Genomic DNA, 26,263 nt, shown 5'->3' with positions numbered 1-26,263 from the left:
CGATGAATATTGTCTTGGATGAATAATGTTTTTGATGAATATTGTTTTTGATGAATATTGTCTTTGGTGAATTTAGTTACATTATATTACAATAGTAATGCTATATTAGCAGTACGGTATAAAATTCTCTATTGTCTATTTTATTACCTTTGACTTAACCTCTTTTTATTCGAATAAATAGCAATTATTACTTATCATTGGATTTAAGTTATATTTTATTTTACATATTTCACAAGAATTTACAAATATTTATAAACAATTTTTGCAGATTAATAATTGATCAACTTTATAGTAAATTTTTATTAGGTGTGTGTAATGTGCTATTAGAACTCAGTTTGTGATAGTTATATTTAATATAACAATATGGTCATTATTATATCAGCAGTTTTTAAATATATTAGCTTAAAATAACGACCAAATATTTTGCAAAACTAAATAGTTAACACACTTGTATATACATAGAATTTCCTATCATTTTGTCAAGAGTATTATCAGAACCTTATTTGTAATTATGATGAACTTTAAACCACTTACTGTTAGAGCACTAACATTATTCTTATTGTTATGATTTTTTCTTTTCCTTTTATATTGCCACTTCATATAGTATGAAAATTGATAGCATTTTTCCATCGATTTTATTGATAATTGTAAATCATATTACAATGTGTATTAATTACAACGCATGTAATATAGACCATATTGACTTCTTAACTTTTTATTAATAAGTACGTTTGAATTATTAGTCATAAATTTTAGTATGTTTAATAAAAAATAATATTACTACAATTTGATCAATGAACTATATATATAGTCTATGAACGCTTAGTTTATATACAATTCTACTCCGATATATATAGCATATCGTCCTGCTTTTTTATTCAATTTTGATATTTTTAAAATCAAATTCTATTTTATAGTGCAAAAGAACTTTTTATTTTAATTTTTATAATTATACAAAACAATAATATAATATCAAATAATAATAAAAATATCAAAGCCCATGAGGTCCATAAATTTATTGAATGTCTCAATTGTTCTATAAACATTCGCACCAAGGTAAAAACGGCGGTTCATCTGTAATAGCATTTCTTTGTAATCCACTAATGGAACTTATTAAGAAATTATGTTCAAGTTTATGGTTTTCTGTGCAATTTGTGCAAAAAAAGCTGTTGTTAATGCTTTATTTATATTTAAAAAACATTTAAAAGCTAATACTCGAGTATTAACAATGTATTTTATTTTTAGATGTTAAGGGAATTTATATGTTAATCTTTTTACTATAATTGTACAATGGTTATTAGGTAGTTTAATCAATGTTAATTTGTAATATGGAGTAGTTTTATAATTTTCAAGTGTTTTCTGAAAAGAAATTGTATCTAAGCACTTCTAGAATGAACTCGCTGAGAGTTTCATATAAATACTAATATAACAAATTGTGACAAATATTGATCTACCTCAATTAGTCAATTTTTACTCTAAACCTAAACAAAGACATAAAATAATTTTATTGTAGGAAAATGTTTTTGTGATATTTTTTTTACAAAATTTTGGATTGAAATTCTGTGGAAGTAGTATTACCACTAATTTCCCAGTTCAAAAATCTATGTATGTATTACTGACTTCAGTAATACTTGGATTTTTTATTAGTAATATTTAGTAAGAATACGTTAAATTATTGATTTTTTAATGAGTGATATATTACAGTAGGTATATGTAAAATTATGCTTAGAAAAGTATTATTGAATATTGATTGTTGATTAGTGATATTATAGAAGTCACATGTAAAATTATGCATTAGAACAAATATTAAATTACTGATTTTTTGATGAGTGATATTATAGTAGTTATATGTAAAATGAAGAATATTTGTATCGTTTTTATCTTGCTTTTTGCCACTTATCGAATTTGTTGATAAAAGTGTTGGTTTTTGTCTTTGTTGTAACCACATTAAAAATTCAAAACAGTTTGTATGCCGCCCACGTAAAATTTGTTTTTTTGAAGTTGATCCCATCCCAAAAAAATGTTTTTGAATTTTGTGATTCATAGTAATGGTATGCAAAAGCTCTCCAAAATATATTATATTAAGAATTCACAGTTCACACATTGATGTTTGTAATATAGGAAATTTTAAACTAAGAAGTCAAATGGAATTTTTATGAATGTTTTTATTAAGTGCCAACTTATCCAAAGAGAGATTTTTATTTAACAATAATTAAATGGCAATCAGAAAATTTCTGTAAGCTATTGTGCTGGTTCTTTAAACTCGAGTAATAGTACCGAACAAATATCATTTTGTTTAGAATTAACTCATGATTTTTCATTCAGAAAATCATGCAAATGATAATTCTGATGAATAGTGAAGAAAATGAGAAGGTTCCACTAAAAAATATGGATTAGCCATGTTTTTACGAAAAAAATAGGTGAAACAAAGAAAGTAGAAAACTGTGATTCGTTATCAATTCCAGAAAGCTTAAATTATATTTTTTCTTATCCATCTTTTAAATTGGAACTTTCCGTTCACATATAGGCCGGGTTCGAATTCTAAAACCGTCTCGATGACATATTTTGATCATTTTGCAGAGATTGATTATATCCTGATTTTAGATTAGATGAAATTTATATTTTTCTGCGAAAATACATATATTTGTCGCCACCTTATCATATGTAAATAAAAACCAGTTTAAAAACTGGATCAATGGCTCCTGTTAATAATTGTACGTAATTAAAAGTTTGCACTTGATAAATATAATTGGTGAAAAGCGATTGTCGCTGAATTTTCGATATGGTTAAATGTTGTTTTTAAAAATTACTTTGATAACTGTGCTGAATTAAATAAGGCGCATAATATAAAATGTATTGTATTTGCATCTGTTATCAAGATTTGTTATTAATAATATTTATGTCGAATACTACGTCAATCATAGTATTATAACAATGCCAAAATAATCGACGCAAATTCATTAATCTAATGCGCAGAAAATTTTTGTAGATGATATTTTCTTAAATGTTTTAAAAGATTTGTCTATGAATTTTTTTTTTTTAAATTCCCAGATTTTATAAGATAGTTTGAACTTTTTGTAACAAACTATCGAAATAGCTAACCTATATATAACAAAACAATATTTTTTAATCAAGAAATCTTTGTGACATCTTTTGTTTTCTTGTATTGAATTCTTCTTACCTTTTCTCTTGCGTATTTTGTTACAACATACCCCAAAATTTGTCACAACCGTACCCAACGCACATTTTATAAACAAATCATCATTATGACTGGGCTAACTTATCTAAGCAAAAACGAATTGCTGGTAATTAACTACTAATGTTCAACTTACATCATAGTAACAAACAAAGTGATCTATCTGTATACAAGTAACAATTATTTAAGTTAATTAAAGAAATCGAACGAAAGAACTTTTGGCTCTATAAAAGCAATGCTGTCTAGAGACCATGTTAATGTAGGGCGCTGACTCAATGCAATAATGGAAACTTGCTCGAACAAACATACTTCATCTTTCACCCTTTGGACCCTATCACAGAATCAATATAGTTCAACTGTTATGACGACTGTCACTACTGTAACCTGGCACAACCTACATAATGCTATTTTTTATATTTTTAAAATATTGATCCTTTCATTAGGTCTTCGATTAATGAGTTTATGTAAGACAATACTGTGCGTAAGTTTTTTACAACCAAAGTTCATTATACGTTGTAAAAAAAATTGTAGCGTTCAGATCGTGGTCAAACTTTCAAAACATGGTCACGCCAAAATGTACTTACGTCCACGTTTTTTTTTTGTATTTCGGCTTTAGTACATAGACTTCAATTACAATTTTTGTGATACGTGTATATAAAAACAGATAACAGAAATTTGTTTGCTTTGTTCGATCAATAAATTCGTAATGAAATAGCGTCATGAATACCCACGCTACAATCTGCGTAGCTTCGAAGATATGAGTAAGTACTTACGAACAAGTACATGTGCACTTGAATTAATATCTAGCCACACTCTGTACACAATGTAGTCATAATAAAGATATAGCAATTATCGACCATTTGATAAAACAATTGTCCTAGATCGTGAATTATTTGCGAAAAAATAGATCAACTCGTTAGGGGGCTTTATCTATTAATCACGTGAGTCTTAAAGGCGGAGGGGGTGTAGCAAGCAAAAATCACGAAATATCAAATAGGAAGGAGGGGCTCTAGTTAGAAATCACGTGTATTTATTTTTTATCTCAATTTAAAAAAAGTCTAAATTAAAAAAAAATTGTACGATTATTTCTACACGTGTTGGGGAAGGGGGGTGATTTTAGGTATCACAAGGGCGGAGGTCCGAAAATCTATAAATCGCTCACGTGATTAATGGATGCCCCCTTATAGATATTATAACACATTTTACACAATTCACTGTCTTTCGAAATTATTTGCAGTTTGTTCAATAATTTCGACGTCGGAATTAACAGGTCGTGAATGAACAAAATTTAAGAATTTATTATAGTGTGGTTTTATAAAAAGTTTTTGAGCATTTTGAAGCAAAATTGAAAATACTCATAAATCCAGTTTATAAATTATCATGTATATCTGTACTATAACGAGTACTATCGATAAATTATTAAAAAGTGAGAACAAAATGCAAGAACTTATGAGTGTGGATTTATAATACTATCATATCATTTTGGAACAAAATTGAAACCAAGTTACATGAACTTCCCGATATGTGTGAATAATCGACTTAATCAATGAAAAATAAATCAATTTATGAGTGATTGAAAGTATTCCGAGTGGATCTATTACACATAATTGAAAACGATCGAACACGAAGTATTTTCTAAAAGCAAATTTTCAAAAATCGATAAATTTTATAATTGAACCAGTTTCCGTAGGACTTTAATGGTTTAGTATGTTCATTGAGACCAAGTACTCTATCGTTATACCAAGTAAATTGTCTAGTTTTAATTTTAACAAACGTTAAAAAAACTACTCATTTTCTCAAACTTTGATGAATTTTTAAAATTAAACTACTTGTCGTGAGGCCGTAATATTTCAGTAAGTTCTATAAGACCAAGATATTTATCGCCGAAGAAAGTTCCATAAAAATACTTACAAGTCCAGTTTACAAATTATCGTGTATATCTGTGCTATAACGAATAATAAAATAAGTAATTGTAATTGTAAAATTATTTATTTCATAAAATGATTATAGAATTTCTAATCACCTATCGCTCGTTTTACACGTTTTCGATTTAACACGGTTTTAAAAATAATTTTTTTTGACGCAATTTATTCATTTTGGGCAAATATAAATATTCTTTAGACTTGAAATACTAAAGGTTCCCAAACTTTTTTGTATCGTGGGCCCCTGCCATGATTTCCACCTTGGGATAGACTCTACTTACCTAATACTAATTTTATGTAAATTTCTAACTATAGTGACTATATAAATTTTTCATTTAAACATTCATATAGTCACTATATTCACATTTAAATATAAATGTAAACTTCTAATAATATTAGTGAAATATAAATAATTAAAATGCACCTATATATACATTTATTAATTGATTTAAAAAAAGTAAGCATAAATAAATGATTTTAATGGAAAGATTAATTTCAATGTTTAATATTAAATTATTAACATATCGTGGATTTTCATTTCTTGGACCCTGAGTTTTTAGACCCAGGCTTCTTAAAAGTTTTCATATCCTTCTGCAGGTCAATATAGACCGCGTTGGAAATCATTGCTTCGAAGAGACTGTTTATATATTTTACATTTAATTTCAAAATAAAATTCAAGTAAATAGCACTATTTATAAGATTTTTGCTACTAATAAATCGTTTACTTTTTTTACAAAAATATAAAATAATAACGTCACTTGTGTGTCGTCAAAAGTGTGTCATTACATAATGTTTTGTAAGTTAAATGGATTCCTTATTAAACAATGGAAATTATTGTTTACAGTATTAATGATTTATTATCATTGCATATAAAATGAATGTTTTACTATAGAATTCCATATGTTGTCGCTTTTTTGTTACAAATAACGTAAATTGAAACTTGTTTTTACTCATTATTTAACACGTGCGTGTAGAATCAGTTATAAAGATGCGTTTGGCATTTTAATTTATTTGCATAAAACACGTGTATTTACGTGAATGGAATTATATCATGAATTAAATAAAAACAATTTTTTTAAAGATACTTTTAAGTCAATTTAGCAAAAAAAAATCCAAAAGTAATTTACAAATTTAAATTAGAATATAGGATGCTACAAATATTTCATAAAGGACATACTACATGAAATGCAATTGCTCTCTTTTAAAATTTAGAAAAAAAAATATAAAAATTTAGTATTTATTTTTCATTAATAACTTATTCTCTACCTTTTTTTAAATATGGCTATAATTTACAAATTAGCATTTCTACCTTAATCAATTATTCTTATGGTCATAATTTGGTGAAAAAGTACAATACAGATAATTGAATTTAAAAGAATACTTTCGTTTAAGTAAGTTGAAATAGTTAAGAGTATCGATATAAAGAAATAAAAAATATAATTTTCATTTTTTTATAGAAAACTTATGGGGTACATGGGAACACTGCCGTTTTTCGTTGCAATTTACCTGTTTGAGAACTTTATGAACACCTTATGTTTTAATATAAACTGGGATAATAAAACTCATTTAATGCTCTCTTGTTGTTTTCTCACATACTTTATAAACCATTTGAAATCAATAGTTATATTTTCAACAACGGGTAACATCTAAATGTTATCTGTAGTTAGTATTCTCATTAAATTGTAACAGTACAAAGCGTTTTATTTGTTCTCACTGTTAACTGTATTAATTTTTTATGAAAGGTATTGATGTTTTTATATAGAGATTGATATACTAGAGAGACGTGAAAAAAATCATTTTAATTATTTTCAAGATCAAACTTTTAATTATATATGTACCTACTACTTTCAGATGCCAACTAACATTACTTCTGATAGACATATAATTGATCCAAGTGCTTTGTTCCAAGATTGTTGACATTTTATTCGAATATTTTGTTCTTCAATTAAATTTTTAAATTTCTGTAGTTAGTAAAGATTCATTTCAGCGTACACATATTTTATTTGAATCATACATTTTTCATTTCTACCTTTGCTATTTATTATATTTTCTACATTATTTGTGAAGTGAATGTTATTGCAATATTAGGATTAAGGTTATAAAATATGTTTTATTCATTAATTATTATTAACAATTCTTTTAATATTGTTTCAGATATTCCATCTCAGGGATATTCGGTGGGAGAAACCACAGTTTTTGTCAAAATCTTTCCTAGGATTTTTGACTTTCAATTTGGTTTCTTACAGTCTTCTAGTTGCAGAGGTAATTATAAAAAAATATTATATTCGTATATTTTATACTTTTATGTAAAAAATTATTATAGCTAATTCTTATTGTAATCGAAATTTGAGTTTTAGTAAATTGGCGCCTATGAGAATGATAAATAGTTTCTATTTAAAAGCACTCATCGGCAAATTTAAAAAAATACTGCATTCTAATTCTAAGATTATTTTTCTCCATTCTAACTATAATTTTAGCCTAAAATAAATATGCTGCGCTTGACTATATAGGGATATTTCTTAAATTGGTAAATCTATTTGGTCTTTTCTGTACTAATTATAAGCTAATTTCTAAGAAAAAATAAAATTTCAGCTATGAAACTTCTAACTAAATTAAAAAAAATAAAAATATTTTTATTATATTTTGCTAAATGTATTTCGACAATTAATTCTTCAGCATTTAATATAATAGATGTACTACGTTTTAGTTTCCTTTACGTTAGTATTTGTTATAAAATAAATCTTACCGAATAAATGTCTTTAAAAATATCATATTTTAATATCGTGACTTAAATTTTAAGTTTACCTATGATTCATCATTTTACTATTGTATTGAAAAAAAATATTTCAGACATAAAAATTAGATATCGGACGTCATACATCAAGTTCAAATATTAGTGCACCGTCTCGTACCAGATTTGTAATACATTCAACTCCAACTTGAATGCCAGTATATCATATACAAATATTATCCGAACAAATAAATAGAAAATAATATATAGATTTTAATATATACAAAATAAATTCTAAAATGATTTAATTTTAGGTGGTGACCACTCAATTTGCAGAGACTTCTGTAGAAGATCGAAGTTTTTACACTCATGTTTTCAATGGATGTTATGCAGTACTGCTATTTATCGTGGTAGTATTTTTCTTAATATACGGAGTTGAAGTTTACTTTAAGGTGGGTAATGGATAATTGAAAATAAATAACATTTTTACAAGATTTGTCAATATTTTTATAAAGATTTATTTGTAACTTTTCTACAATTTCATCCAGTACAATTATTTAACATCTTACTAGGATTTTATCTAGTTAATGATAGTCATAAGTATCTGAGAACATTGATTTAATGAATTATGCTAATATATGCTAAAAATTCCCTAATATTTTCCTACATTTTTATTCTCCTCATATTATAAATGAACCAGAATCTGGTCTAAAAATTGTTACTAAATTAAATTATGTTTTCATTGTATATTGATGAAAAAATATATTATTAGTAATTAATTAATTACCATATTTTCCAAATTCGATCAATCATTTACCATTTATCCTTTTCCCCAGGTTCGTGGTGGATTCATACCAGAATCACTAGGATGCATAAATGCTCCCATAGCTCCACAGCAACAAAGACACCGGTCAATTTCAGAACCAGGACCATCCAATGAGCAGTTGCAACCGTTGCAAGGCACCAGCTCTGAAGCTGGACCATCCAACAGGTCACCAGGAGGGCCAAATGGTATACAGCATTGGCAACATACTGTAAACATTTCGCAACTGCATCAGTCGCGATTGGGATTGCTGAGTCAGGCGTTTATGCTCATTATTATTGTTGGATTTTTGTTTTCCGAAACTGTTGGAGATATATGGAAGAAAAAGTGAGTAATGAAGAAGATGCAATAAATGCATCAGGCAATGCTGCAGGAAGTTGCTACTAAATTTGCATTTGTATCAAAGATTTGGTAAAACTGATTGTTTTAAGATAATATTTTCTTTATTTTTTGCAGAGTACCTGTGTATTCTCGCAATTGGCACGATATCGCATTTCGCTTGGTGGAGATCGGCGTAGCTTTATGGTTTCCCTGTGTTCTTTGGAATTGTATGGCTCCTGAGCAGTTGTGGATCCTAAACCCAAGACGACTTCTAAGTCGACAGGTCGATCCAGCAGAATTATCATCTAACAGAGGAGGATCCGTTGCCGAAAAAGGCGAGAAGGTAAACCTCAACATTGCAATTTTTTAGATGTCTTTTAAGATAATAGATAAGAAATATATTATTATACTTAATATTTCTGTTCTGCAGGTCACCACAACTGATGAAGACGAAGCTTTCCTAAACGGTGGAGGAGAGGACTGTTGGATTTGCTACGACAGAGATCGTCCAGACCCATTAATTCGACCTTGCAAATGTTCAGGTGACGTTAGCTCAGTTCACCATGACTGCTTGCGGAGATGGCTGGTCGAAGCCAGCTCTAAGGTAAATGAAATAGTAAATAGGAAATAGAAAATAGTGATCATTATTTTGTGCCAATCATTATTTTGTACTCTAAGGTAAATGAAATAGTAAATAGGAAATAGTGATCATTATTTTGTGAACTACATTTTTTAGTTTATGCAACTAATCATTTGTAAATTATTGTTGAAATTAATATATTGTCCAATATAATTTTATTGAGTTAAATTACTTTTTCTTCAGAGCAATTCTTCAGCTGATAGTCTCAAATGCAAAGTGTGCGGACATCCGTATGAAGTGGAAAAGTCAGACAGGTAATTTTAAAAAATTGATTGCAAAATGTACAATTTTCCTTTATTGTAATGATTTTTTTTATTAATTTTCAGATTGGACTGGGAACGCGGTTTTACGCCCCAGCATTGGGCTCAAACTTTATCTTTAGTTACTTTAATGTGTTTGGCTGCTGCCGGAGCTTGGGTTACTGTGCAATTATTTGAAGATCCTATAGTTCGAGTGTTAAGTGCAGGATTTGCACTTATAATAATCTATGTTTGTGTTAGGTAAGTGAAGTAAATAAACAGATTTTTTTTTTGTAGGTGCAACTTAAATTTATATTATAAAATTTATGAATTTCTTTATCTGGTATTCATTTCAGGCATTTTTATCCAGAATCATCAGTTCTTAATAAATGTTTAATTTCAGATTCCTTGGATTGAACACTGTCTCTGCTTATCAGCGAGCAAAGGTATCCTCTCTCAACATAATTGCTTCAAAAGACACCAGCTTTGCCAGCCTGGATGACACTCAGAAATCTTTAAATATACAATCTATAAGTGAGACTGTTGCTGTTGACATTACATCTGGGAAATTAGGCCTGGAGCAAGGATTATCTCCTAATGTTTGTCCAAATTCAACATAAAAATATATATTTTAAAATATACCATGATTATTAATAGCTGGAGAGTTTGAGGTAAATTTTAATGATCAGTTAATTGTTGAATGTGTTTGACATTAGTTTTGAACACAGACAAAAAGGCAAGCAGTTTGTTGATATGTTAGAATTTATAATATCAAAACAAACTTGCAATTTTTGATTGCACATTAAATTCTGTTTTTTTTTCTGATCACGGATGAAGAGATTTAAAAATTTGGGTTTTGGGAGTGTTACAAAATCCGCTCTGAGAATATACCGCGCGAATTCTAAGTTGTTTTCTTTAATCTCAACATAAAAATTTATATGAATTATATTAGAATGCTAAGAATGAAAGCAGTCAATCCCTAAATATATAATGAGAAATAGTTTAGTTTTAAAGGCAGCGTACTCAATATAATTATAATAAACAAAACAAATTTTATCTACAATACGAACCCGAAAACGAAAACTTTTATGTTGGATTTGGTATAATTTCTTTTGTGATATCGGAAATTAAAAATTTCATATAGTATATTTAGACTAGCTTATTACAAATGCATCTGATTGTATATAAACTCATAACAAAATACTTCTTTTTAGTTTAGGTGTAGATCACATCCTTCCCTTATTATCTAAGATATAAACTGTAGTGAGAAAAACGTACTTATAAACTATATACAATAGTATAACTATGAATAGCGATAATTATTTCATTTTCGTAGAAGACAAAGATCAATAATTTATTGCTCATTAAAATGCTTCAAGAAATGATCGAATATGAATATTAAAATCAGTATTTAAGCAATGATGGCCATCAGCCAGAGTATTAATTTGTGCCATTATTAATGAATATCGTATATTCTTAGATAATTGGTTTCAATGTGATAGAAATTAATAAATATCATATTCAAGTAATAGAAACATAAAATTATATTTTAAATTCGATACTATATGAAACGTAATGTTGCAAAATATTTTGCATTCGTTCGTTACTATTGATTTAAGAATAGTCTGTAAATTACTCACATGTATTGAAAGCATTGCATTGAAATTACACATAGAAAATTATTTATAAAAAGACACGGTGTTTAGTTTTTTTTATATCGAAGATGAATGTTTTATTTTATGTAGATAAATTTTATTAAATATGAACATTGATGGCTTACCCTGTAGGTGCCAATATATCTAAGTTTTATGTAATCATAAGATTATCCTTTAGAAATAAGGTATATATCTCTCAACTAGTGTTTTCGTTGATATTTATTATATTCACTGTGTGTATTTTTTCTCATAGTAATTCATATTTTACTAACCATTTCTATGACTTGAACTGTTAAACGTGTTTATTTTTATATATCTAGTTTTGAAAATATTACTATATATTTGATATTATATATTGGATTGTAAATATTGTATGAATATTATTTAATAATGAGTAAAATTTAATTTTATCTAAAAAAAAATATTTTCCTTCTATTTAATTCTTCATTGGCTGATTAGATTTATGAACATTGTTAATGTTGATTTATCAATGAAATATTTTATTGTACATAATTATTTTATTAGCATCAGAAATGTACAATTTCCTTCTGATGTCTCGACAGGCAAATCAGTCAATGAAGTGATTTCTATCCTAATACACTTTCCTTGTCTTTCCTATCTTTCATGATTACTGTGCTATATATTTGGTGATTGTGTTTTTTACTTCTAATCTGATACAGTGAAGCAAATCTGAGTGATAGAATTTTTTTTTCAAATATTATCACTTATTATTTGTGATTATTTAAATATACTATTACATAAGTTGTGGCAGTAGTCTTGTTTGCTACCAGAAGCTGGAATCTCATCCCATTTAACTTGTCAAACAACTGATGCTTATTTTAAGAGATTAGAAATTGAGCGAAGAGATTTTGTAATAAATTAATGAAAATTTCCATCACAACGAAGTAGTCTGAAGAAACGCACTCCAGGAGGCTTAAAGACTGTTGCCTATACATTTATCTTGATGGATTATAATTTGCTGCGCATATCAGTTGGTGAAAATCAAGTCATAAATCACAAAAAGAAATTAATGAAGAAATTGTGTTTGCAAAATATACTCAATATCAAATGTAATGAAGGCTAAGCTAGAGAATAAGGTCAGTAAACCATGTCTAAATGAAAAAATCACTCAATGGAGTGACTACTACTTAAATTTCGATTTTTCTAATTATTTATTTGTGCCTGTATACATATGTAAGTAAAAGTATATTGGATCACAATGGCTCTTAGCTAGGATAAATTGTTTATTCTTATTTTTGATTATAAATGAAAGAATAAATAATATCTTCTTCTTGAAAATGAGAAACTCTATAGGGCAGTGCTTTGGACCTGTTTCTGTATATTCTCTTCACCAGTGACTTTTCAATATCACTGCCGTAATAGCAACATTCGCTGACCATATTGCAATTCTTTCTACAAAAGAATAAGATTAGGATCTACAAATGCTGATCCATTGCTTCACCTACAGAGCAAAGAATCTGCAAAGTCATCTAGATATTTTCGAATACTAGGCACAGAAGGTTATTGAGGACTTAAAGATAAGTCTATCAGTGCATTCAGTTTGTCAGCAATAAGACCTTAAAATAGACTCTGTATAGAGTGTTTCAAGATTCAACAGTCCACATCACTTCCAGAAGATTGAAGATTATTCGAATGCTATAATCACACACTTCTTGAAACACCAGTTTCTAGGAAGCTGAAGAAGAAGATCCCAATAAATGATATTTAAGCCATTGCAATATCATTAGAGTTCTGACCTTCACCGTCTTTGCAGTGACTAAGTATATATTTATTTGATTTACAACATTTATCACAATAGTTTCATGCATTTCATGTGCAAAAGAAGAAACCATGATCAATTTTGATGTGTTTAAAGCAGTTATAATATGTGAAAGTGTGCTGCATTTTTTGAAAATAAAAAGAAGAAATTGTATGTAGTCCTGATTTTATAATTCTTTCATTCTGGTTTGTTTCACTATATACAGGAGAATAGTATCTGTACATACTAAGACCATCTGCTGTAAGTAGTATGCAAATATTTTTTATTTCTTGGATATGCTATTGAAATTATTTTAAAATTTAATATTAATACTCACTTCATATTCTTATTTTTCAGTAGCCTCACAAGAAGCAGTGGATGGGAAAATCATAGACTTTACACTATATGTAGTATAAGGTCTATGGAACAAATGTCCACCATAAGTATCAACTATCCAAACAAGTTTGAAAATCTACATTCTACTGTTTTATATTTTAAAAATATTTTTGATAATTGTCACTTTCTCACGATGATTTTTTCTAAAATTAAGAACATCAAGCAAACCATTAGAAATGTTTGGTGTAAGGGCGATATTAGGTATCAATCTACGCAAAAACCTGCTCCTGGTGCAGTCATGCTGTCGCATAATACTCTGGAACCGAGAAGCTTGACGGAACCTCTTGGGCCACCTTTGTTAATCCTGCACGGACTGATGGGTTCTAAACAGAACTGGAGGCAAATTTCTAAGCAGATTCATAATGGAATGAATCATGCCAGAAAGGTAAAATACAACATAAAGATAAAGGATTATTAATTGAAAATGAACCTGTAACATTTAATTTTGGATATAATTCAATTATGTAAAAAAAAATGATAGGTTTGAGAATGTTTTAACTCCCCGAAAGAGGTTTATGTTTTTCCTAGCAAATCCGATTTGCTACATAATGTTTTCTTGGCGTTTCAAGTCATTCCGAATCGTTTGAATCTAAATTTAGAAATACCATGTGTATATATGTATGCAAAACATCAATTGACCTTTCGTCGACAAATGGCTGTACCGATTTTAAAAATATAAAAGCCATTTTTAAACAAAGCTTTGGCCGTTTTATTTTTATGAAATATTGAAAGATATCTGTCTAAGATCTATTTATCTATCCACGGATTTTTAAACAAAGTTTCGGCCGTTTTATTTTTATGAAATAATCAAAGGTCTACGGATTTGATGAAATTCGATTACAACTGGCGTAGATTAGTTTCGTGCAACGGTCAGCAGAGCAGTTTCTTTGCAATTGGTAGATAAATGCAGGATTGTTCGTCGACGTTTTAAACAAAATTCCTGAACCAACTTTTGAAAATTCAAAAACTGTTTGAAAGGCATCAGTAAAGAATAGAGCTAATTGTAAACAAACATACTAAAATATTATATTGTAGGTTTAGCGAATAGTGGTTTAATTATAAAGATTGTTAAAGATATATTAAATTTGTTAAATAATTTTTACTGATTAATTCGATTTTGATTTTTTAAACATATCAGGAAGTTTTAGTAACTTGTCTTACATCTAGTTTAAATTCATATCATCTGTGCTCTTGATATTATTAAGCAAATGATCAAGGTCTTCAGTTATTTTGAAATATCTGCTAGATTATTTTTGTTTTTTGTCTTTGATGATAATCGACTAGCTTGCATAAATTTTTATAGAACTAATTATCTTTTACTAATTTTGACTTTATATTTCAGATCATCCTTCTGGACAACAGAAACCATGGTATGTCTCCTAGAACAACTCATCACAGTCAAAAGTTGATGGTAGAAGATGTCTATCAGATGATTAGGATATTGCAATTGAATAAACCTGTTCTATTAGGTCACAGTTTGGGAGGAAGCACCATGATGTTCTTAGCTCTATTATATGTAAGTAAACTTTACATTCAATAAATATAAATGGAATATTTCTTTTAATAAATTTAACCAAAAATGATTACATCTTGCTATAACAAAGCTTTCCCAAACTCAAATTAGCACTGAATGCAAAGTTTGATGACAAATATCCATCAAATTTTTTATTTCCCAATTCCAACAAATACTGCTTTTCATATTTCCCTCATTCCAGCCGGAATTGGTGTCTGGTTTGATCGTGGTTGAAATTTCACCACGAACTCACATCTTACCTCAAAGACTGATGCACCAGATTTTACCAATTCTAAAAAATTCTAAACTTGAGGCAACCGAGAAAAATTTACAAAAGGTCAAACGAAGAGTTTATGAAGAGTTGGCCAGCAAAATAAAAGACAAACCGACTCTGGATTTTCTGATGCAGAATTTATATAAAGATGATGATGGGTAAGAATCATAAAATTCAGATCATCCATATGTATTTAATTTGAAATGGAAACAAAAAGCTTTATACAACGTGTTAAAAGTTGTTCTAGCTTGTTTCTTAAATTGACTTTTTGATTTTGCTGAATTTTACAGACATTATGTCAATGTTATTATTCTCTAATTATTATTTTTATTACAGGAAAATTAAATGGAGGTTAAATTTAGAAACTCTTGGTCAATCAAAGGTTGAAAAATTTCCACATAAAGCCTTTCAATTGCAATATCCAGGTCCTTGCTTATTTTTGGGCGGACAGAGATCGGAGTTTCTCAAGTAAGTGAAACAAATATTATATTAGGCCACTTTGCAATTCTGATGTTATGGGTTATATTAAAAAACTTAGACCTACGGTTTTTCCAGAAATTTTTTTTGAAAGGACTCGTAAATTCGGAACGATTATTTATTCCGTTATTATTATTACACATTTTTGTCAACCGGGCAAAAATTATTGGTGTTTGATTGGGATGTTTTGCCATATCCACCATATAGTCCTAACCTTGTACTTTCTGGTCACTTTTTGTTTCGATCTTTGAATGGTAAACAATGTTTCAGTTTTTCGCTAATAAAAACCAGAAGTTTTATGAAAGTGGGACGATGATGTTTACTTGAAAGATGACAAAAAGTAATTGATCGAAATGGACATTAGGGAGCAAGTTATTAAGTTCTATGAAAATTTTGTTTTTTTTATTTTTTAACAAAAATCTGCATATACTTAGTTGTCAATAGTAATAACTTAAAAGGGAATATGAAATAAGTCGAATTCGAAATAGTTGGCAACGCTCATAGTTGGAAAAAAACTAATAAAAATATATAAATTATTAGATTTTATTAGATTTAACATTCTGTTAAATCTGTCTTTTTCCATTAGAGAATCGGACTTACCTGATATCCGAAAAATGTTTCCTCGGGCGGAAATGCAGATCTTACAGAGCGCCAGTCATTTGCTCCTGGTCGAAAATCCGAAAGAATTTGTGAACGTCATCACACAATTTCTCAACGAAACTTTAAGTAATTAATCGACATTTTAAAAAAAACATAATAGTCATAAATAAAATAAAAATTCGTAATAACCTTATAACTGACTGCTAGCGATGCAGTTTTTGTATGTATAAATATGGTTTGTACTTATAATAAGTATATACTAGAAATAAATAGATGTTTTTGAGAGCGTTTTTAAATTAATGAAAATCTTATAATTGCAATTATTGAATATCGAAATCGAGAAATTTAAAAAACCACACATATTTGTAACTAAAATAAAACTTGTATTAAAATTAAATGTGAACACCGCCGATGCAATCACACCAGTCTTTTTCCATAGCTATTTTTGATTATAGTTAAAATAAAGTAGATATGAAATCTATTTTTATGAATTGTGGAGAACGTTGATGTTAATAACAAAAGCAGTTTTATTAATAATAAAAACACTTTATTCTACTTCTTACAACTAATTAACCAATTAATCTTACAATTTTAATCTTATCACTTCGACTGTTTTTGTTTTGCACTTGAGAAGTAATGGAAACACACTTTGTACTAACTATAAGTATTATGTGCTACAGATATAATACTTCAATAATATGCTAATTTATCTTATCTTTGGAAATTCATATAAAAAATTGTAAAATTCATATTATGTGTCGATGGGCATATTATCTCTTATCCACTTTGCATAATAAGCGATTCTTGTATAAACGCTTGCAACTCCTGCAGCACCACATTTGTCGGAACCGAACGACATCATGCCAACCTGGTGAAAAGTAAAATTCATTTTTGCGATAAAACATTTATATTTTATTATGTTCCGAAGCACCATCTGGATTCAATTTTTATTGTGAGCAAATTTAATTATTAAATGTTTTAAAGCTATCTTTTAACCTGTACAAATCGTTGACCGCGCCTCAAGACCAACGGAGCTCCTCCGAATCCTTGGCAGGCGTCGCCTCCTGGTTCTCCGCCTGCACATAACCAGGCTCCTCTTGTGGGCATCACCACGTGTCCAGAATATAGTCGATTACAACGTTCATTTTCGATTATTGGTACAGCTAAATTTTGTTGCTGGGACGGGTGAACTATAGGAGAGGATAATATTTTTTATTACTATTTACAGCATCATATGAGCTATTTAGTCCAATTTATTCACTCACACACATGCAATCATACTCGAAATTATTGTATGTCAATATTTGTCTCTCCAACCAGTGATTCACCATTCAGCTCAATTCTTCAAAAAATCAGTAAAGTTAATATGAAGTATTTTATGTGTTTGTCTTATGGATTATGGTTTAAATATCCGGATGCAATAGTATTTATTATACGTATATGGTTTAAACCATATTGTTTTTTATGGTTTAGTTTATTTACAAAATATGAAATAATGATTACAATACTTGATTGTGCAAATAAAATTTTCAATTACCTGCTGGAACTGCCATTTTTCCCCAACCTACAAGTAATGCTCGAATATTCACAAGGTCTGTTGTCATATCGTCGTAGAGACAGATTGATTGCGCCGTCACTGAAATTATGTAAATATTTATTAATATTTAATACTTAATATAAGTAATAACAGATTAAAGATAAATTTCTTCTATGGTGTTCATCCTATTTTTGGAATAATTACTGACAGACATATACTAGATATGCGAAACCGCTTTTATTGATAGAAAATTTGCAGGTGTTGTAATCTTATTATTCCAAAATTTTACTAAGATCGTTACCAGAATAATTTAGCGGTGTCCTCAGCACCAGCAATGCCACATCGTGGGAGTAAATTCCTTTTTGGTATCCCGGATGGACAATGATATGTGACACTGCATGATTTATTGCTCTTCTGGCACAGAAGGCATTTGCACAATCTGGATCTGTCGCCGTGTCCCAATCTCCAATTTTAACAGAAGTCCTGTAATAATAAAATAAGTTATTAACTCCATGGATCCAAATTAGCTCAGCAAACCTTAATGATAACATGAGCTCTTGTAATTACAAAATGACAATGAGGCACAGAGTCCTTTAACAAAATGACAATAAGGCAGAGAGTCCTTTAACGAAATGACTATAAGGCAGAGTGTCCTTTAACAAAATAATAAGGCAGAGAGTCCTTTAACAAAATGGCAATAAGGCAGAGAGTCCTTTAATAAAATGACAATAAGGCAGAGACTCCTTTAACAAAGTGTCAATAAGGTTCTTTTCACAGAAGAACTTGGTGTTTATTAGCCTGTTATGATGATACTTCTTAACTACATGGCTCACACGGAAACCCAAAGGTTGGCCAATTTTCTAATACTGCCAACTTTTTGCACCAAGCACCAGGAACAGCTAATCTGACTCAAAAACATATCTCCAACTATATATCCAAGTGAAAATCGATGTCACCACTGCCTAACTTCAGGCTTTCCAAAAGATATATCGAACTTAGAACCTTCTAGTTGGCAACCCAAAGTTCTACCATAAGGATGCGGAAAAAATCTCAAGCTTTCCAAAATATATAACGAACTTGGAACTTACTGGTTGGAAATCCAATGTTCTACCATAAAGATGCCGAAAAAAATCTCAGGCTTTCCAAAAGCTATATCGAACTTGGAACCTACTGATTGGAAAACCAAAGTTCTACCATAAGTATGCGGAAAAAAATCTCAGGCTTTCCAAAAGATATATCGAACTTGGTACCTACTGGTTGGGAATTCAAAGTTCCATCATAAGGATGCGGAAAAAAATCTCAGGCTTTTCAAAAGATATAACGAACTTGGAACCTACTGCTTAGAAATCGAAAGTTCTACCATAAGGATGCGGAAAACAATCTCAGGCTTTCCAAAAGATATTTCGAACTTTGAACCTACTGGCTAGAAATCCAAAGTTGTACCATAAGGATGCGGAAAAAAATCTCAGGCTTTCCAAAAGATATATCGAACTTGGAACCTACTGCTTGGAATTCCAAAGTTCTACTATAAGGATGCGGAAAAAATCTCAGGCTTTCCAAAAGATATGTTGAACTTGGAACCTACTGGTTGGAAATCCAAAGTTCTACTATAAGGATGCGGAAAAAAATCTCAGGCTTTCTAAAAGATATTCCGAAATTGGAACCTACTCGTTGGAAATCTAAAGTTCTACCATAAGGATGCAGAAAAAAATTAGGCTTTCTAAAAGAGATATCAAACATGGAACCTAGTGGTTGGAATCCAAAGTTCTATCATAAGGATGCGGAAAAAAATCTCAGGCTTTCCAAAAGATATAATGAACTTGGAACCTACTGGTTGGAAATCCAAAGTTCTACCATAAGGATGCGGAAAAAAATCTTAGGCTTTCCAAAAGATATATCGAACTTGGTACCTACTGGTTGGAAATCCTAAGTTCTACCATAAGGATGCGGAAAAAAATCTCAGGCTTTCCAAAAGATATATCGAACTTGGTACCTACTGGTTGGAAATCTAAAGTTCTACTATAAGGATGCGGAAAAAATCTCAGGCTTTCCAAAAGATATATCGAACTTGGAACCTACTGGTTGGAAATCCAAAGTTCTGCCATAAGGATGCGGAAAAAAATCTCAGGCTTTCCAAAAGATATATCGAACTTGGAACCTACTGGTTGGAAATCCAAAGTTGTACCATAAAGATTTAAACAGATCAACTGCACCTACTTGCAGAACACAACATCACAACAAACATTGCTTGCTTGTCTATTATCAAATTACATAATAAATCATCAATATAAACAGAAAGTGCTTTAGTAGCTTCCACAAATGCCATCGGTCAACAATATTTCCTTAATAAACAATGTAACTAATAATTATAATTAATAGGCCGACTTACAGTTTGTGTCCGTCCGCTTTCGCCAGCGCGCAGTGGGCCGCCGTCAGTATGACTCGTTTCGAGAGAATTGACCCGGTGCAAGGGTATAATGTGTTTCCAGTTTGGACGTCTGCCAATAATAATAAATAAAAAGTTTAAATAAATGTTGTCATCTGATGTGTGCTGCAGAGAGTAGTAAATAAATAGATAATTAAATTACGTCAGGATTTAACGTGGGAACTAGAAGTTGATTCATGATTTGTGGGGAACGCCTTTGATTGATTGGGATTGGGACTACCGCTGTCTAATTCACTTATTTTTAGATGGATTTAAAATAGTCTATTAGATGATGCATTTGGAAGGGAAGATGATGAAGATTTTAAGAAATAGGGACCCTAAAAAACGGTGATCTTAAAGAATGGAAATTTGGAGAAATGAAGATCTAAAAGAATGGAGCACTCATAGAATGGAGATCTCAAAGAAGGTCGATTTTAAGGAATGGAGATATTAGACAGTAGAGATTTTGAGGAATGGAGGTTTTAGAGAATGGATATCTTAAAGAATATAATCTCAAAGAACTAAGATTTTAAAGATTTATGATTTCAAAGAATGGATATTTTAAGGTCAATGAATAAAGATTTTGAGGAATGCTGGTTTTGGAGAATGGAGATCTCAAAAAAATGAGGAATGATGGTATTGGAGATTTTGAGAAATGAAAATCTCAAAAAATTGATATTTTGAAGAATTGTTACATCAAAGAATGGAGATTTAGAGAAATGGATATATTAATAGCTAGAGAATTTGAGGAATGGAAGTTTTGGAGAATGGATATTAGAAAGAGTGGAAAACTCAAAGAATTGATATTTTGAGAAATGGGGATTTTAAAATATTGAGATTTTGAAGAATTTTTATATCAAAGAATGTAGATTTATAGAGATTTAAGAGGTACAGATTTTGAAAAATGGAGGTTTTGGTGAATGGATATTACAGAGAATTGAGATAAGCTGATTGATGTTTTTAATCATGTAATTTTGTTGATCCTATAAAGTCTGCATTATGGTAAAACTGTTTACTTTTGAATCCAATTCTTGCAACAAACGGAAAAGCTCCTAATCCATTATATTGGGGTCCATAAATTAAACTTTTTCCACAATCCACCTCTGGCTCAATAATTGGTGTATCGGCCTGAGGTTTCGTGCTTGGTCCAGGCTTTATTGGACAACACACCAGGGGATGCTGGCCTATGTTTCCACAGAACATTGAACTAGAAATAGATAGAAATCACTTGGTGTCAAATTTGGACATGATAGAAACCAATTTTTGTTAATTGTGTCATTAACTAATGTTGTAAATTATTAAATTAATTATTCAAATTACCTGTCTCCTTTCAAACAAGCGTTGGCCACGATTCCTGCAACTTTTGGGCATTCTTCTATTCGGGAGCAAACTCCACCCAAGGGGCAAGTGCCACTTGCCCTTGACTGCATCCAACCATCACTGTATTGGTCAGTGGAATCATCAATTAATATCGATTCTGAAACAATAATTATTTCTTAAAACTAGTAGGATCATCTAAAGCTAAACCACTCCTCTGTATGAAATATATAATATAAGAAAACTACAGCCAAAAATAATAACACAACTGCCCCAAGTTTTTAGAATTAAAACTATTTGTTAAACTATGAACAAAAAATTTGAGGGGCAAACATATGAATTATATACAGGGTGTCCCAGAACTCAACGTGAAGCCGAAACAGGTTGATAGTATTGATAATAACTATCATGATAAAAATTGGAAAAATAATTTATCTCACTTAGTACATCATGTCTGAAATTATTTATTTCATGTAAGTTGGAAATTTTCCAAGTATATTTCATAATTATAAATTCTTTTCAGTAAAGTACATGAACCCTAAACTATTTTATTTGATTACATTCAAAGAGAAAGTATCACATCTATTCATGAATTTCTATAGAACGTTATTTAATTGTCAAATTACAAGTGAAATTGACGTTGACATGAAAGTTTTATTAGATAGTTTCCGGAACCGAAAAAAGAAAATTAAATTTACAGTTAGGAATAAATATAATAAAGGAATAAATTTCATTTATTATTGTTTTTCTTGCTTCAAAGAATAGGATATTAACACTTGATATTTTACATCTTTTTAGAAGTTTATTTGAAGATTTATAATAAGAATGCGTTTTTGTGTTAATTTTAGATTTTTATTTTTTAATTAATTTTTTTTAGTACGAAACTAACAAGTATTGTACCATATTACAATTCTGATTAAATGTGCCAACTTTTGATTGAACTTGCCAACTTTTGATGAAACTTGCCAACGCTCTTTAGTACATTTTTTCGAAAGATGGCCTTTCAAATTCGGCCAATGTTGAAAATTTTAAGGTCACGATTTAATAATAGTTCAAATTCTAGAAAATTTGTGGTCATTGTGTTTTTATTTTTGACTGTGGTCCTAGGAATGTTATTCATGGTTACAGTTTCTAAATTTAAATGAACAAAAATAATAAAAATTAGCCACAATAGTCGAAAACTGGTAACAGCTTCCTCAAAGCTCTAGATTGCACCTAAAAGCTCATAATTTTCAAACTAGATGATTTTTTTTCTAATTTCTGTCATGATGTGTACGATCAATACTATCACTATGTTTCGACTTGACGTTGAGTTCTGGGACACCCCGTATATATATAAAGAGCAGAATTTCGTTCATTAACGCAAAGGGGGTTTAAAAAGATAAATACAGATTCAGCAAATTTTCTGAGGTCACCATTCTTTTCCTTATGTAAAATAATAGGATTCTTCGTATTAAAAGTATTGTTTAAACTAATGACATGTTCCGAAATCATAGTCTTATACTGATTTGGATTTTTTTTATTATAATTTTGAATTAATTTCTCTTCTAAATATATTGAGATATTTATATATATATATATATATATATATATATATATATATATATATATATATATATATATATATATATATATATAGTATGCATTTATTATATTGTACATGCATACATATCATTTATGATATGAAAAATGGCATAAGTATTGCTCTGCAAATTATTATTTCTGATCCATTATATGATAAATTATCAAATCAGTTCACCTTGTTCATTGTATAGATATGAATGAAAAATATCACAAAGGTTCGATTGGCCTCGAAAAGTTATTGTTAAATAAAATTAGATGCCGTTATGAAAGTTCATTATTAAATTGCTCATATCGGAATAATTACAGAATTATGAGACTAGTGAGACAATTTACGCGAAAAACCTATGTGGTCAATAATAAATTAATTTTATATGTTTAAGTTGGAAGAATTATTGCTAAAGATACGAGCGATCGGATTTTGTAATGGTTTTCATAAAACCACGACAGATTAAATAAATCAATTAATATCATTGATTGAGTCGATGCCGCTTACACCCAGTTGATTTAATAAATTTGTTTACCCATTTATGTATTCAGGTGACCGTTTTTATTTTCGCGTTTACCATACAATTTATGAATTCTATCTATTTAGGTGATCAACGCGAATTTTTGGATGAGTTTTCACTTTTACTTTTTTATTGTCATACAAAAATAGATGTTAGATATCATTACCTATTTTCACTAGATGCTCCACAAAGATTTGATTATTGTTATTAAAATTATTACGCAATATGATAGAATTTGCTCAGCAAATTTTTAATGAACTCATTCAACTGCATTCTGTGTGTAAATAATCTAAATTTTGGAAATGTTCCAATGTGGATTATATTTTGTAATAAAAAATTGACTTGTTTGCGATTATAAACAATAGCATTGTGATATCATCATTTTTCCTAGTATTAGTTTTATAATATTTTACGATATTCATTTATACCGTGAACTATATCGCCATTATAGGTTTTATTCAAAATGCAAAAATAAATTTTCAGGATTTTTTTAATCGATTTTGGATTTTTGGCATGGCCTGTTATATATTTTATATAATTTTATACTCTAGTACTCAATGGGTTACATCTTTGGCTTTTATTTAAATCTTTAAAATCGGTTCAGCCGTTTTTAAGAAAACATCGACACATGTCAGGAATCTTCTATTTTGTAGGAGATAAATTAAATAAATATTTGGTACAACTTTGTTATTGAATATTTTTTACAAAATACCAGATCAAGGTTATATGCAATGTTATTTTTTTAAAAGATGCATCCATGTAATTTATATTTTGTAATGGTTAATTAATGTAGCCATTAAAATTGACCTGTTTGCCCCCTGGTCGTCCCATTTCACCCCGCATATGGGATAAAAAAGACCCCATATGCGGGGTGCATGCAATGTTTTTTTTTTTAAAATATACCCGTGTAATTTATATTTTGCAATGGTTAATTAATGTAGCCATTAAAATTGACCTGTTTGCCCCTTGGTCGTCCATTTCACCCCGCCTATGGGGTAAAAAGGACCAGGTGATAAATTTTTCGAAAAACAGAAAAAAATACATACATTGCTATAATGATGAATTAGCTGGGAGTTTTACTGAACATAGCCAGATAGTTGTTTGTTTGATATGTGTTATTTGTTGTGATATAATTGGTTTGGTTTTCACAATATAATTGTTTAAAGTCAAATTGGATCTTTGTGCCCGCCCTACACTATATATTTAAGTGATTTTTTGGATAACTATATTCATGACTAAAATTCTTGATTTTTTAATTACTGAAAACTATAGTTTCTCCAAAAAATTATTTAATTTTTCAATTATTTTAATCGACATTTAGGAGATAAGGGATGTCCTCTTCTTTAGGAATTGTTCATAATATAATAAAAAAAAATACATTTAAATGTTTATACAATTATTGAAAATAAAAAGATTTTATTTATGAGATTACCTTTATAGAGATTAACTTTTATAATTCATAACATTTTCTAAATGAAACTTGAGGTTTTGAATATATTTTTTAATTTATCAATAGTTCCTGAAGAATGGGACATTTCATATCTCGTTAAATAAAATATTTGAAAAATTAATTAAATTATTTTTTGAAGAAACTTGTGATTAGTTTAGAAATTTAAAACTCATAAATAATAATAGTTATCGAGAAAAAGATAACTAATTTATTTGTGGTTTTTAAATTTCTGACTAAAAGTTTCTTCAAGAATTATTTATTTAAATTTTCAATTATTTTATTCAAAGTTTGGATCATAAAAAATGTCCTCTTCTTTGGTAACGGTTTATAATTTAGTTAAACAAAATATTATACATTTATAAAGTTGTTTAATTATTTAAAATTTAAACAATTTACATTTCACCTTTATAATTCAACATTTTCCGAATGAATTTTGAGAATGAAGTTTGAATATGTTTTTTAATTTACCAATAGTTCCTGAAGAATGGGACATTTGATATCTATTAAATAAATATTTTTTTAAAAAACTTTTAGATCATAAATTTAAAATATAAATAATACTTATTTAAAAAAAAACATATGTGTGTATATGAGTAATTCTAATATGAGTAAAAGATAGAATTTCGTAGAAATTTAAAAAATATGAATATTTATACATGTTTTTTATACATATTTGTATATATATATATATATATATATATATATATCGGTGGTCCTTAATATGGAAATTTTGAATTACTTTGCTCCCAGGGACTCAAATTCATAAAAAAATCTCTGAAACTTTTAGCTCTAAAGATTAACTTTAAGATAGTCCGCAGTCCAACTAAAGTTTCTTGGTTCTTCTTCCTGAGTAAATACTAATTTCATGAAATATATCAAGTTTTTGTTGCAATTTTTT

At 29.0% G+C, this 26,263-nt stretch overlaps 3 protein-coding genes and 1 pseudogene across 3 annotated transcripts in view; 3 read left to right on the top strand and 1 right to left on the bottom strand.

The window, feature by feature from the left end:
• LOC113382729 overlaps positions 1–10,940 on the top strand; it is a 55,143-nt pseudogene extending 44,203 nt beyond the window's left edge.
• LOC113382731 overlaps positions 1–26,263 on the top strand; it is a 78,889-nt gene that overhangs the window by 2,772 nt on the left and 49,854 nt on the right. The gene's annotated exons all lie outside the window — the stretch shown is intronic.
• Positions 13,816–16,680, top strand: LOC113383440 (protein ABHD11-like). The gene is made up of 5 exons (XM_026621706.1): positions 13,816–14,067; positions 15,025–15,198; positions 15,398–15,627; positions 15,806–15,937; positions 16,533–16,680. The coding sequence occupies exons 1-5, from the start codon at positions 13,816–13,818 to the stop codon at positions 16,678–16,680; spliced, it is 936 nt and encodes a 311-aa protein (XP_026477491.1).
• Positions 17,298–25,858, bottom strand: LOC113383439 (phenoloxidase-activating factor 1-like). The gene is made up of 8 exons (XM_026621704.1): positions 25,834–25,858; positions 21,829–21,985; positions 21,525–21,715; positions 20,473–20,581; positions 18,385–18,566; positions 18,084–18,182; positions 17,543–17,736; positions 17,298–17,414 (listed from the first exon to the last, which is right to left on the bottom strand). The coding sequence occupies exons 1-8, from the start codon at positions 25,856–25,858 to the stop codon at positions 17,298–17,300; spliced, it is 1,074 nt and encodes a 357-aa protein (XP_026477489.1).

The sequence above is a fragment of the Ctenocephalides felis genome, unplaced genomic scaffold (genome assembly GCF_003426905.1).
Source record: "Ctenocephalides felis isolate EL2017-DRISC unplaced genomic scaffold, ASM342690v1 CF-g0.4_SCAFFOLD_03570, whole genome shotgun sequence".
Taxonomy (NCBI): domain Eukaryota; kingdom Metazoa; phylum Arthropoda; class Insecta; order Siphonaptera; family Pulicidae; genus Ctenocephalides; species Ctenocephalides felis.
This window is presented reverse-complemented; position numbering and strand designations above follow the sequence as displayed.